The 16,023-nt window shown below is 44.5% G+C and overlaps 1 protein-coding gene across 12 annotated transcripts in view; it reads left to right on the top strand.

Annotated features, from left to right (window-relative positions):
• LOC143281342 (meiosis regulator and mRNA stability factor 1-like) overlaps positions 1-16,023 on the top strand; it is a 79,034-nt gene that overhangs the window by 28,197 nt on the left and 34,814 nt on the right. For 10 of the 12 annotated variants that reach the window (XR_013055120.1, XR_013055126.1, XR_013055122.1 and 7 more), the window contains 5 exons: positions 888-1,106; positions 2,468-2,646; positions 4,765-4,845; positions 10,436-10,589; positions 12,178-12,350. Coding sequence is in view for 5 of the 12 variants with exons in the window: in XM_076586586.1 (XP_076442701.1) it covers positions 888-1,106; positions 2,468-2,646; positions 4,765-4,845; positions 10,436-10,589; positions 12,178-12,350 (806 nt within the window). In the remaining 7 variants the exon portion in view is untranslated. The remainder of the gene's footprint in view (positions 1-887; positions 1,107-2,467; positions 2,647-4,764; positions 4,846-10,435; positions 10,590-12,177; positions 12,351-16,023) is intronic. The other 2 variants (XM_076586580.1, XM_076586593.1) reach the window with 2 other exon arrangements.

The raw sequence follows: 16,023 nt of genomic DNA, 5'->3' as shown, positions 1-16,023 counted from the left end.
CAGTGCTATCTTGCCTCCTAGTTTGAGTCATTAGTTTTTCACAAAAGATTTAATCACGTTAATGTTATTTGAATTCCCTTAGCAGTGGAGATACCATTGATCATACAGCTCTAAGTACACTGTTGACCCAACAGTAAGCTTATGTCAGTCTGTGATACTAGACATATCCACCACCTGGATATTCTTTCCGGAGAATAGTATCGTGTGATGAATACAACTTGTACTGTCTGATGACACACATGACCTCCCCCCACATACATTCCCCCCCAGAACACACACACACACACACACACACACACACACAGAGTCAGAGCATATCAACATGTGTGCTCACTTGAATATGCCACACATTACACATTACTTAGTTACATGGTTTATTTGATTTATATGAATATGTGAACATGTGTGTTTGTGAACACTGACAGTGGCAGTTAAACACCTGGTTTCTATTATGTGAACGTGTGTGTAATATGTGAACACTGGCAGTGTCAAACACTTGGTTTATATAATGTGGACTTGTGTATGTGAACACTGACAGTGGCAGTTAAACACCTGGTTTATATAATGTGGACGTGTGTATGTGAACACTGACAGTGGCAGTGAAACACCTGGTTTATATAATGTGGACGTGTATATGTGAACACTGACAGTGGCAGTTAAACACCTGGTTTATATAATGTGGACGTGTGTATGTGAACACTGACAGTGGCAGTTAAACACCTGGTTCATATAGATATGTGAACATGTGTGTATGTGAACAATGACAGTGGCAGTTAAACACCTGGTTCATATAGATATGTGGACATGTGTGTATGTGAACACTGACAGTGGCAATTAAACACCTGGTTCTTATAATGTGGACATGTGTATGGAACACTTTTGTCCAGCAGCAACAGCCCAACAGACCGTACAGTTCCAGAAGTGTGTCGACGTCTGATGTGTTTGATGACGAGGACGAGGACAGTCTGGAGGCGGCCTACTTCAAGTCGCAGCAGTCAGGGGACAGGGATGGTCCTGTGGATCTGACTGTCACCAACCTGGACTACAACATCACCAAGAAGGAGTGGAGGAAGATCCTGGCTGCCACCTTCCAGCCCCAGGTTCAGGTCTGTGCATTGTGATCTTATGTTTGTGGGTCTGTGTGATGTAATGTGAAGTTAGTGGGTCTGTGTGATGCGATGTTAGTGGGTCTGTGTGATGTGATGTTAGTGGGTCTGTGTGATGTGGTGTGATGTTAGTGGGTCTGTGTGATGTGGTGTGATGTTAGTGGGTGTGTGTGATGTTAGTGGGTCTGTGTGACGTGATGTGATGTTAGTGGGTCTGTGTGATGTGATGTTAGTGGGTCTGTGTGATGTGGTGTGATGTTAGTGGATCAGTGTGATGATATGATGTTAGTGGGTCTGTGTGATGTGATGTGATGTTAGTGGATCTATGTGATGTTAGTGGGTCTGTGTGATGTGGTGTGATGTTAGTGGGTCTGTGTAATGTGATGTGATGTTAGTCACTTAGTGGGTCTGTGTGATGTGATGTGATGTTAATGAGTCTGTGCGATGTGATGTGGTGTGATGTGATGTTAGTGGGTGTGTGTGATGTGATGTGATGTTAGTGGGTGTGTGTGATGTGATGTTAGTGGGTCTGTGTGATGTGATGTGATGTTAGTGGGTCTGTGTGATGTGATGTGATGTTAAGTGGGTGTGTGTGATGTGATGTGATGTTAGTGGGTCTGTGTGATGTGATGCAGTGTGGTGTGACCTTAGTGGGTCTGTGTGATGTCATGTGGTGTGATCTTAGTGGGTCTGTGTGATGTCATGTGATGTTAGTGGGTTTGTGTGATGTGATGTGATGTTAGTGTGTCTGTTTGATGATGTGATGTTGGTGGGTCTGTATGATGTGACATGATGTTAGTGGGTCTGTGTGATGTGATGCGATGTGGTGTGATGTTAGTGTGTCGGTTTGATGATGTGATGTTGGTGGGTCTGTGCATAGTGATGTGGTGTGATGTTAGTGGGTCTCAGGGATGTGGTATGATGTTCGTGGGTCTGTGTGATATGGTGTGATGTTAGTGGGTCTATGTGATGTGATGTGATGTGATGTTATGTTAGTGTGTCTTGTTTGATGTAGTGTGATGTTAGTGGGTCTGTGGGTTGTCATGTGATGTTAGTGGGTCTGAGGGATGTGGTGTGATGTTCATGGGTCTAGGCATTGTGATGTTAGTGGGTTGTGATGTGATGTTTGGTGTGCATGGATAAAACAAGAATAAAATGTCCGCAACCACTTTTCCTGCTTTGGCATTCTGTACATTTGATTTGGTGCCTTTCACAAACTGGTTGTTTTTCAATATGAGTGGCAGTACTATTGTACTTGTCAATAACTTAAACATTTTTAATCTGTACATTTGTGTGGAAGTGGATGAGAATTTCTATGTGTGAGTGTCAGTTTGTTTCTGACACATGCATTGTTGTTCCAGGTATTGGGCATATGTGTTCGTACTCAGGCCGACAACACATCCATTGCCTCAGTCAGGGTGCCGTGTATAGAAGACGCCAGGTACGCCATCTCTCAATTTCACCGCCGTAAGATCGGCTATAAGAGGATCAATGTCACACTAAACGATGACCGGGATCAGGCGCCTGCAGAGAGCACAAGGTACCCTCTGAACTATCTTCTTAGTTTATCACTGGTTACATGGGTCAGCAAGGTACACTTTGCTAATTACCACTGGTTACATGGGTCAGCAAAGTATACCCTGAACTGTCTTCTTTGTTTACCACTGGTTACATGGGTCAGCAAGGTATACCCTGAACTGTCTTTGTTTACCACTGGTTACATGGGTCAACAAGGTACGCCCTGAACTGTCTTTGTTTACCACTGGTTACATGGGTCAGCAAGGTATACCCTGAACTGTCTTTGTTTACCACTGGTTACATGGGTCAGCAAGGTACACCCTGAACTGTTTTCTTTGTTTACCACTGGTTACATGGGTCAGCAAGGTACGCCCTGAACTGTCTTCTTTGTTTACCACTGGTTACATGGGTCAGCAAGGTATACCCTGAACTGTCTTCTTTGTTTACCACTGGTTACATGGGTCAGCAAGGCACGCCCTGAACTGTTTTCTCTGGTTACATGGGTCAGCAAGGTACACTTTGCTGTATACCACTGGTTGCATGGGTCAGCAAAGTACACCATGAACTGCCTTGTTCTCTGCTGTTTACCACTGGTTACATGGTCAGCAAGGACTTGAATATGTTTTTAATCTTTCTTTTTAGAATATCATTGGTTCTGCACCCGGAAAAACAGGTTGACTTTTGAATTAAATTTTTACTGCACATATTTCATGAACTTCTGATTTGGAAGAAGTAAAACACTGTCTGAGACTTTATTCCATTTTCTTTTTAATACATATGGTCAGTGATCTTTTGTTTATCAAACTTGGAAGTGTTTTCCAGTGTTGATCATGCTTTGTAGTCTGCTTTGGTGTTTGATGGAGCATATACTTTGGAGTTGTTCTTGCTCAGATTTACTCAAACCCCAGTATACACACTCAGGTGGGCAGTCTGATAAGCATTGTCAGTTGTGAACTTTGATGGATTAACTCTGTCAGAAACTTTCTGTGTTTGTCAGTATCTTTCTGTTGAAACTACAGAAACTAATATCTGATTTTGTGCTCTCATGAATCGACAACTGTGATTCTTTTCTCACAGGTTGTCCTGATAATCTTCAGCGAATTCTTAAACTTCAAAACAGTGCTGTCTATCAGACTATCAGTCCCACATTTTGATCACATCTCTCTTTTTCTCTTTTTTCTGCACTGGCTCCTCATAGGGGGAAGGGGTGGGGGGGGGGTGTAAATACAAAATTGAGTGTCTCTGCTATTCTGCTGTCCACTCAACTGGACCAGTCTTTCTGACCTCATCAGTGCGAACACACCCTTAAGAACTCCCCACTCTTTGTTCCCTTCTGAAAATTCCTCTTGTCAATATAAATCTTGTAGTGAATGCTTTTTCCCCTTTGCTGGTCCTCATTCCTTGTCAGTACAAATCCTGTAGTAAATGCTTTTCCCCCGTTGCTGCTCCCCATTCCTTGTCAATACAAATCCTGTAGTGAATGCTTTTTTCCCTTTTGCTGCTCCTCATTCCTGGAACAACCTTCCACATTGTATCCGTTCATCTGACTCCATCTCTGCCTTTTGCTCTTGACTAAAAACTCATCTTTTCAGAACCTGTGTGTAAGCACTCTTGGTTTCCTACTTTTCCAGCACCACCCCATGCCTCCCAACTGACTGCATTATATATGAGAAATGAGAGAGTGGGGGGAGGGAGAGTGAATGGTCATGAGTGGTTTAGGTAATCTGTATTGTAGTCTTTTCGTGCAAAGCACACTGAGCTCATAGAAAGGGCACTTTACAAAATGTATTTTGTTATTATTAGCATGTATTAGCATTATTTCAGTATTCAAATGGACATATTTCATGTAGATTATCAGTTAAAAAATCGCATGGTTGAAATGTTATCAGATGCATTCACAAACTTACTTTAGTTTGTTTCAAAGATACTTTTTTCTTCTTTTTTTTTCAAAACAACTATCACAGTTTTCCCATAATAATGTATATTATAACTTTCTACCAGAAATGACCCTTTCAGAATTTGATGTACAGCATTTTAGGCAAACTGTAATGCAGATGTATGATGTGTCAGCATTTATTAACCATCGCCTCTGTCTCTATCCCACCCCCACACCCTACCACTCTCTATTTTCTCATTCCAGACAAGAAACTATATCCATCCTGTCAGATGCAAAGGGTTACACGATGCCAGTCTTTAAATTTATTGAGAATTATGAAAAAAGGTGAGTGGTTTGATTTCTGATCAGTGGTTAGCATTGCAAAATCAGTGGTCAGGTAGAATTGTGGATTTTCTAACCTTTTAGTTGCTTGCTTTATCCTTTCATCCAAACAACTAGATGCTCAATTTGATTTCCCAAACGTGGGAGGAAGGGTGAGACTGGGGTTCAAACCCAGACCCTCATGGACACTGTATTGGCAGATAAGCATCTTAACCACATTGCCATCGTCTCCTTAGGAGCAGTATGGACTGACAAAGAACTCCTGGAAACATAAGTGGCATCCTCTGTAGAATTTATTCTGATAGGCACACAAATAAATAGGGATGCATGCACTCCAGACCTGACTAAAGCGCAAGGTCACAGTGGACTGTGTGTGGACACACATAGTGATGATTATTGTGGCCTGGTCCAGTGGGAAATCAAACATCACACATAGTGATGATTATTGTGACCTGATCCAGTGGAAAATCAAAGGTCACAAGTGCCAGTGTTCGGTCACACATTGTGATGATTATTGTGACCTAGTCCATCAGGAAATCAAAGGTCACACATTGTGATGATTATTGTGACCTGGTCCATTTGGAAATCAAAGGTCACACATTGTGATGATTATTGTGACCTAGTCCATTAGGAAATCAAAGGTCACACATAGTGATGATTATTGTGACCTAGTCCATTAGGAAATCAAAGGTCACACATTGTATTGATTATTGTGACCTGGTCCAGTAGGAAATCAAAGGTCACACATTGTGATTATTGTGACCCTGGTCAAATGGGAAATCAAAGGTCACACATTGTGATGATTATTGTGACCTGGTCCAGTAGGAAATCTTAGGTCACACATTGTGATGAGGATTGTGACCTGGTCCATTAGGAAATCAAAGGTCACGCATTGTGATGATTATTGTGACCTGGTCCAGTAGGAAATCTTAGGTCACACATTGTGATGAGGATTGTGACCTGGTCCATTAGGAAATCAGAGGTCACACATTGTGATGATTATTGTGACCTAGTCCAGTAGGAAATCAGAGGTCACACATTGTGTTATGTGACCTAGTCCAATGGGAAATCAAAGGTCACACATTGTGATGATTATTGTGGCCTGGTCCAATAGGAAATCAAAGGTCACACATTGTGATTATTGTGACCTAGTCCAATAAGAAATCAAAGGTCACACATTGTGATTATTGTGACCTAGTCCAATGGAAATTCAAAGGTCACACATTGTGATTATTGTGACCCTGGTCCAATGGGAAATCAAAGGTCACACATTGTGATGATTATTGTGACCTGGTCTAGTGGGAAATCAAAGGTCACACATTGTGGTTATTGTGACCTGGTCCAATGGGAAATCAACGTCACATATTGTGATGATTATTGTGACCTGGTCCAGTGGTAAGTCAAAGGTCACAGTTGTCAGCGTTTGGTCACACATTGTGATGATTATTGTGACCTGGTCCAGTGGGAAGTCAAAGGTCACAGTTGTCAGTGTTTGGTCACACACTGTGATGATTATTGTGACCTGGTCCAGTGGGAAGTCAAAGGTCACACATTGTGATGATTTTTGTGACCTGGTCCAGTGGGAAGTCAAAGGTCACACATTGTGGTTATTGTGACCTGGTCCAATGGGAAATCAACGTCACATATTGTGATGATTATTGTGACCTGGTCCAGTGGTAAGTCAAAGGTCACAGTTGTCAGTGTTTGGTCACACATTGTGATGATTATTGTGACCTGGTCCAGTGGGAAGTCAAAGGTCACACATTGTGATGATTTTTGTGACCTGGTCCAGTGGGAAGTCAAAGGTCACACATTGTGATGGTTATTGTGACCTGGTCCAGTGGGATGTCAAAGGTCACACATTGTGATGATTATTGTGACCTGGTCCAGTCGGAAGTCAGAGGTCACAGTTGTCAGTGTTTGGTAACACATTATGATGATTATTGTGACCTGGTCCAGTGGGAAGTCAAAGGTATTGCATTGTGATGATTACTGTGATCTAGTCCAATGGAAAGTCAAACACAAACATTAGTCATTGCTGGATGGTTTCATGTTCCTTTCTGATTCTTGGTATGTGTTTGTACTGACAGCACAATATTGTGTTTGATAATACATTTTCACTCAGAGTTCTCAGATTTTGATTTGTCTCTCTGATGCAGCACACAGGTGTATGATGATGTTTCAGGTGTCACAGATGTGATGTTTCAGGTATCACAGGTGTATGATGATGTTTCAGGTGTCACAGATGTGATGTTTCAGGTATCACAGGTGTGATGCTTCAGCTGTCACATATATGATGATTCATGTGTCACAGGTGTATGATGATGATTCATGTGTCACAGGTGTCTGATGATGATTCATGTGTCACAGGTGTATGATGATTCCGGTGTCACAGGTGTATGATGATGATTCCAGTGTCACAGGTGTGATGTTTCAGGTACCAAAGGTCAGTCAGTGTGTCTGACCAGTACAATGTTTCAGATATCACAGGTGTAAGACCATGTTTTGGGTACCACAAGTCGGTCAATGTGTCTGACCTGTACAATGTTTCAGGTATCACAAGTCAGTCAGTGTGTCTGACCTGTACAGTGTTTCAGGTATCACAAGTCAGTCAGTGTGTCTGACCTGTACAATGTTTCAGGTACCACAAGTCAGTCAGTCTGTGTCTGACCTGTACAATGTTTCAGGTACCACAAGTCAGTCAGTGTGTCTGACCTGTACAATGTTTCAGGTACCACAAGTTAGTCAGTGTGTCTGACCTGTACAGTGTTTCAGGTATCACAAGTCGGTCAGTGTGTCTGACCTGTACAATGTTTCAGGTACCACAAGTCAGTCAGTGTGTCTGACCTGTACAATGTTTCAGGTACCACAAGTCAGTCAGTGTGTCTGACCTGTACAATGTTTCAGGTACCACAAGTCGATCAGTGTGTCTGACCTGTACAGTGTTTCAGGTACCACAAGTCAGTCAGTCTGTGTCTGACCTGTACAGTGTTTCAGGTATCACAAGTCGGTCAGCGTGTCTGACCTGTACAATGTTTCAGGTACCACAAGTCAGTCAGTGTGTCTGACCTGTACAATGTTTCAGGTACCACAAGTCGATCAGTGTGTCTGACCTGTACAGTGTTTCAGGTACCACAAGTCAGTCAGTCTGTGTCTGACCTGTACAGTGTTTCAGGTATCACAAGTCGGTCAGTGTGTCTGACCTGTACAATGTTTCAGGTATCACAAGTCAGTCAGTGTGTCTGACCTGTACAATGTTTCAGGTACCACAAGCCGGTCAGTGTGTCTGACCTGTACAGTGTTTCAGGTATCACAAGTCGGTCAGTGTGTCTGACCTGTACAGTGTTTCAGGTATCACAAGTCGGTTAGTGTGTCTGACCTTACAATGTTTCAGGTATCACACGTCAGTCAGTGTGTCTGACCTGTACAGTGTTTCAGGTACCACAAGTCAGTCAGTGTGTCAGACCTGTACAGTGTTTCAGGTACCACAAGTCAGTCAGTGTATCTGACCTGTACAGTGTTTCAGGTATCACAAGTTGGTCAGTGTGTCTGACCTGTAAAATGTTTCAGGTATCACAGATGTATAACAATGTTTCAGGTATCACACGTCGGTCAGTGTGTCTGACCTGTACAATGTTTCAGGTATCACAAGTCAGTCAGTGTGTCTGACCTGTACAATGTTTCAGGTATCACAAGTCGGTCAGTGTGTCTGACCTGTACAATGTTTCAGGTATCACAGATGTATAACAGTGTTTCAGGTATCACAAGTTGGTCAGTGTGTCTGACCTGTACAATGTTTCAGGTATCACAAGTCAGTCAGTGTGTCTGACCTGTACAATGTTTCAGGTACCACAAGTCAGTCAGTGTGTCTGACCTGTACAATGTTTCAGGTATCACAAGTCGGTCAGTGTGTCTGACCTGTACAGTGTTTCAGGTACCACAAGTCAGTCAGTGTGTCTGACCTGTACAGTGTTTCAGGTACCACAAGTCAGTCAGTGTGTCTGACCTGTACAGTGTTTCAGGTATCACACGTCGGTCAGTGTGTCTGACCTGTACAATGTTTCAGGTACCACAAGTCAGTCAGTGTGTCTCACCTGTACAGTGTTTCAGGTACCACAAGTCAGTCAGTGTGTCTGACCTGTACAGTGTTTCAGGTATCACAAGTCGGTCAGTGTGTCTGACCTGTACAATGTTTCAGGTACCACAAGTCAGTCAGTGTGTCTGACCTGTACAATGTTTCAGGTATCACAAGTCGGTCAGTGTGTCTGACCTGTACAATGTTTCAGGTATCACAAGTCGGTCAGTGTGTCTGACCTGTACAATGTTTCAGGTACCACAAGTCAGTCAGTGTGTCTGACCTGTACAGTGTTTCAGGTACCACAAGTCAGTCAGTGTGTCTGACCTGTACAGTGTTTCAGGTATCACAAGTCGGTCAGTGTGTCTGACCTGTACAATGTTTCAGGTACAAGTCAGTCAGTGTGTCTGACCCGTACAATGTTTCAGGTATCACAAGTTGGTCAGTGTGTCTGACCTGTACAATGTTTCAGGTATCACACGTCGGTCAGTGTGTCTGACCTGTACAATGTTTCAGGTATCACAAGTTGGTCAGTGTGTCTGACCTGTACAATGTTTCAGGTATCACAGATGTATAACAATGTTTCAGGTATCACAAGTTGGTCAGTGTGTCTGACCTGTACAATGTTTCAGGTACCACAAGTCAGTCAGTGTGTCTGACCTGTACAATGTTTCAGGTATCACAAGTCAGTCAGTGTGTCTGACCTGTACAATGTTTCAGGTATCACAAGTCGGTCAGTGTGTCTGACCTGTACAATGTTTCAGGTATCACAAGTCGGTCAGTGTGTCTGACCTGTACAATGTTTCAGGTATCACAAGTCGGTCAGTGTGTCTGACCTGTACAATGTTTCAGGTATCACAGATGTATAACAATGTTTCAGGTATCACAAGTCAGTGTGTCTGACCTGTACAATGTTTCAGGTATCACAGATGTATAATGATGTTTCAGGTGTAACAGATGTATAACTGTTTCAGGTATCACAGATGTATAACGATGTTTCAGGTATCACAAGTTGGTCACAGTGTCTGACCTGTACACTGTATGACAGGTGTATGTTGATATTTCAGGTGTCACAGGTGTATACTGATGTTACTGGTGTCACAGGTGTATGATGATGATTCAGGTTTCTCAGGTGTATGATGTTTCAGGTATCACAGGTGTGATGTTCCAGGTATCACAGGTGTATGATGATGTTTTAGGTATCACAGGTGTATAACGATGTTTCAGATGTCGCAGGTGTATTTTGTTTCAGGTACCACAGGTATCACAGGAAAATAACATTGTTTCAGGTATCACAGGTGTATTGTGATGTTTCAGGTGTCACATGTGTATAACGATGTTTCAGGTATCACAGGTGTATAACAATGATTCAGGTACCACAGGTGTGTAATGTTTCACGTATCACAGATATAACAATGTTTCAGGTATCACAGGTATATAACAATGTTTCATGTACCACAGGTGTATAATGATTCAGTTATCACAGGTATATGATACAGGTGCATAATGATGTTTTAGGTACCACAAGTCGGTCAGCGTGTCTGACCTGTATAAGATGAAGGATGTGGTGGACATCATGGACCGAGGGGGGGCAGGGCGCATGGTCCGACTGGCCAGAGGAGTCTGCCCCACCCCCTCCCCCACCCCTGAGGACTTTGATGACCCCTTTCAGGTGTGTGCATAGTCGGCCTTCTTTATTGAAGGCCATTCTCTGCTCTCTTACCCCCCCCACCCCCTTCCAGGTGTGTGCATAGTCAGCCGCCTTTATTGAAGGCCATTCCCTGCTCTCTTACCACCCCATTCCAGGTGTGTGCATAGTCAGCCTTCTTTATTGAAGGTCATTCCCTGCTCTCTTACCACCCCCTTCCAGGTGTGTGCATAGTCAGCCTTCTTTATTGAAGGTCATTCCCTGCTCTTACCACCCCCTTCCAGGTGTGTGCATAGTCAGCCTTCTTTATTGAAGGCCATTCCCTGATCTTACCACCCCCTTCCAGGTGTGTGCATAGTCAGCTTTCTTTATTGAAGGCCACTCTCTCTTACCACCCCGTTCCAGGTGTGTGCATAGTCAACCTTCTTTATTGAAGGTCATTCCCTGCTCTCTTACCACCCCCTTCCAGGTGTGTGCATAGTCAGCTTTCTTTATTGAAGGCCACTCTCTCTTACCACCCCCTTCCAGGTGTGTGCATAGTCAGCCTTCTTTATTGAAGGCCATTCCCTGCTCTCTTACCACCCCGTTCCAGGTGTGTGCATAGTCAGCCTTCTTTATTGAAGGCCATTCCCTGCTCTCTTACCACCCCCTTCCAGGTGTGTGCATAGTCAGCCTTCTTTATTGAAGGCCATTCCCTGCTCTCTTACCACCCCCTTCCAGGTGTGTGCATAGTCAGCCTTCTTTATTGAAGGCCATTCCCTGCTCTCTTACCACCCCCTTCCAGGTGTGTGCATAGTCAGCCTTCTTTATTGAAGGTCATTCCCTGCTCTTACCACCCCCTTCCAGGTGTGTGCATAGTCGGCCTTCTTTATTGAAGGCCATTCCCTGCTCTCTTACCACCCCGTTCCAGGTGTGTGCATAGTCAGCCTTCTTTATTGAAGGCCATTCCCTGCTCTCTTACCACCCCCTTCCAGGTGTGTGCATAGTCAGCCTTCTTTATTGAAGGCCATTCCCTACTCTGTTACACCATGGTTTTGGTTCTTGTGTATTTTTTTGTTTTAAAGCCTTTCATTTCTGAGGACAGACGTATCTTCCCTTAATAGGTAATTGTATTATCAACAGTCCAGCTGGTCGCGTGGAGAACATTTGGTGCAGAAGAGGTGGATAGAATTTTGTTTGATTTTTCACACAATGTCAGCAGTATTATTTTAGCTTGAAATTTTCATTTTTGGGTTTTAATTTACTCTGAAACACTCTCCAGATGAAAGCTTCACAAGTTAAACTGAAATATTGTTTACACTTAAGTTAGCTTTTGTGTTGTAATATTTTATGATAGTGTTTGTGAAAGGGATGGTGTATGTGTGTGTTTATGTTTAGTGTTCATGTTTAGAACATGGTAGTGGAGGAAAACAACGTAATTGCACGTGTTGTATCTGATATGTATGCAAATGTTTTTAGCTCCATTTCCACCAATAAAATACGCAGACGAACATTCTTTTCTCTCTCTTTCTTTTTTAAAATGTTTTGTGTATATTAATTTCTTGAAATCTTAGTTTTGTTCCATTGATTGGGAGTTCTCATCCTGTCAACATTGAACATATGCGTGGATCAGGAGGAGGCGATGGACCAGCCGGTGTGCCTGTTCCACTGCCCCGAGGGCAGCCCGCAGTATGCTGAGGCCCTGAGCATCGGAATGCTGCCCAGCGTGAGACTGCAGAGAAAACACTTCGCCGCCCACGTCCACTCCCTCCTGCTGAGTCACAACGGGGTCATGCCCCTCATGAGGTCAGTCAAACACAACCATCACACCACACACATACCCATCACATCACACACATAACCATCACACCACACACAACCCTCACACCACATACACAACTGTCACAACACGCATAACCCTCACACCACACACATAACCCTCACACCACACACATATCCCTCACACCACACACCACACACATATCCCTCACACCACACACATATCCCTCACACCACACATATCCCTCACACCACACACGTATCCCTCACACCACACACGTATCCCTCACACCACAAACCACAATGTATCACTCACACCACACATATAACCACACCACACACAACCCTCACACCACATACACAACTGTCACACCACACGCATATCCCTCACACCACACGCATATCCCTCACACCACACACATATCCCTCACACCACACACATAACCCTCACACCACACACATAACCCTCACACCACAGTGTATCCCTCACACCACACACAACCCTCACATCACACATAACCCTCACACCACACACGTATCCCTCACACCACACACAACCCTCACACCACATACATAACCCTCACACCAAACACAACCCTCACACCACACACATAACCCTCACAACACACATAACGCTCACACCACACACAATCCTCACACCACATACATAACCCTCACACCACACACGTATCCCTCACACCACACACAACCCTCACACCACACATAACTCTCACACCACACACCACACACACAACCCTCGCACCACACACATATCACTCACACCACACACAACCCTCACACCACACACACAACCCTCACACCACACACCACACACATAACCCTCACACCACACACATAACCCTCACACCACACACAACCCTCACACCACACACACAACCCTCACACCACACACCACATACACAACCCTCACACCACACACATAACCCTCACACCACACACCACACACATATCCCTCACACCACACACACAACCCTCACACCACACACATAACCCTCACACCACACACCACACACAACCCTCACACCACACACACAATCCTCACACCACACACCACACACACAACCCTCACACCACACACATACAACCCTCACACCACACACCACACACATAGCCCTCACACCACACACACCACACACACAACCCTCACACCACACTTCACACACACAATCCTCACACCACACACCACACACACAACCGTCACACCACACACAACCCTCACACCACACACATAACCCTCACACCACATACACCACACAACCCTCACACCATAACCCTCGCACCACACACATAACACTCACACCACACACATAACACTCACACCACACACCACACACACAACCCTCACACCACACACCACACACATAACCCTCACACCATACACTCAACCCTCACACCACACACACAACTCTCACACCATACACACAACCATCACACCACACACACAACCATCACACACAAACCATCTCACCACACACACAACCCTCACACCACACACATAACCCTCACACCACACACCACATACATTACCCTCACACCACACACATAACCCTCATACCACACACATAACCCTCACACCATACACTTAACCCTCACACCACACACACAACCATCACACCATACACACAACCATCACACCACACACACAACCATCACACCATACACACAACCATCACACCACACACACAACCATCACACACAGCCATCACACCATACACACACAACCATCATACCACACACACAATCATCACACCACACTTATACCACCACACCACACAAACCATCTCACCATGCACACAACCACCACACCACACACATACATTACACAACTATCACTCAACATATGGAACTGCTATTATCACCCCAAATACTGCACCACAACTATAGAAAGTGGCACACACAACCATCACACAAACGAAAGTAAACTTGTGAACTGAAATGCATGCATAAAACGTCAAAATTGAAAAGTCCCGTGAATTGATACCTACTGTGTTTACTATCTGCAGTGCATCGCAGAGGCTGGGACAGGCAAGGACACTAACTACCTCCACTTCCACTACAGCACAGACCCACATGTCATACATGCATGCTAGCGAGCTTTCCACGCCAGAACTGGCCTCACCTCTGGACCCACAGTCACAGATCCTCCATCTGAAGTTGTCGTCTTTGAGTCCAAACAATGACCAGCAACAACACTCAGCTAGGGCTCGGCATAGTAAGACAGGGCTTCATCCTCTCGTTCCACCATACTAACCGTCCCCAACCAGTATAATATCCATTCACACTTGAGTGGAGTGAAGGAAATTGAAATGTCTTTCCCAAGCACAGTTTTCAGTTTCAGTAGCTCAAGGAGGCGTCACTGCGTTCGAACAAATCCACATACGCTACACCACATCTGCCAAGCAGATGCCTGGCCAGCAGCGTAACCCAACGCGCTTAGTCAGGCCTTGAGAAAAAAAAAAGAAAGAAAAAAAAGTGAATAAATAATAGATAAGCGTACATAAATGAATAACTAAATAAATAAATAAATAAATAATAATTATAATATAAAAAAGGTAGTAGTAATAATAATCATAATAATAATAATAAATAAATAAATAGGACAACAATGATGATAAATAAGCAAATAAATGTAAAACATGAAGACACACGTTCACACATACACCCACACATGCATAACAGATACACACCAAACATGCAGTTCAAGCACAAAACACCATACCAAAATGGGGGACTGGAACCCTGATCACTGATGAACACACACTAAAGGTCTCGATGGCCGAATGATTCTGTCATGGCATCACATAAAGGTGAAAGCTGCTTTTTCCCCAAAGGGTCAGACACAAATGGTTGGTTGGGTCAGGATACTGTCCTGTCTTCCCTGTCCCCTAAACTGACCAGGACTGTTGTCCTGTCTTCCCTGTCCCCAGAACTGACCAGGACTGTTGTCCTGTCTTCCCTGAACTGACCAGGACTGTTGTCCTGTCTAACCTGTCCTCTGAACTGACCAGGACTGTCCTGTCTTCCCTGTCCCCTGAACTGACCAGGACTGTCCTGTCTTCCCTGTCCCCTGAACTGACCAGGACTGTCCTGTCTTCCCTGTTCCCTGAACTGACCAGGACTCACGACCCCATGTGACTGACCTTATGATCCTGTTGTGGCTGACCCCATCTGACTGACCTCATGACTCCAAGTGATTGACCCCATCTGACTGACCTCATGACCCCAAGTGACTGACCTTATGAGGGGCATGACCCTGTTGTGACTGACCTGATTAGGGCATGACCCTGTTGTGACTGACCTGATGAGGGGCTTGACCGTGTTGTGACTGACATGAGGGCATGACCCTGTTGTGACTGACCTGATGAGGGGCATGACCCTGTTGTGACTGACCTCATGAGGGCATGACCCTGTTGTGACTGACCTCATGAGGGGCTTGACCCTGTTGTGACTGACCTCATGAGGGCATGACCCTGTTGTGACTGAGCTCTTGATGGTATGTTCCCATTGCAACTGACCTGTTGACCTGGTTGGTGGGATGTGTGTGTGTGGTGTGGGGGTTGTGTGTGGCAGTTTCCCCTCGTGTTACGGTGCGCTGTTTGGCATGACATCAGTGGTGGTTCACTGTGTGGTGGTTGTGCGTGGTAGTTATCACACGTGTTACTGTACAGTGTCTGGTGTA

Source organism: Babylonia areolata, chromosome 1, assembly GCF_041734735.1.
Source record: "Babylonia areolata isolate BAREFJ2019XMU chromosome 1, ASM4173473v1, whole genome shotgun sequence".
Classification (NCBI taxonomy): domain Eukaryota; kingdom Metazoa; phylum Mollusca; class Gastropoda; order Neogastropoda; family Buccinidae; genus Babylonia; species Babylonia areolata.
This window is presented reverse-complemented; position numbering and strand designations above follow the sequence as displayed.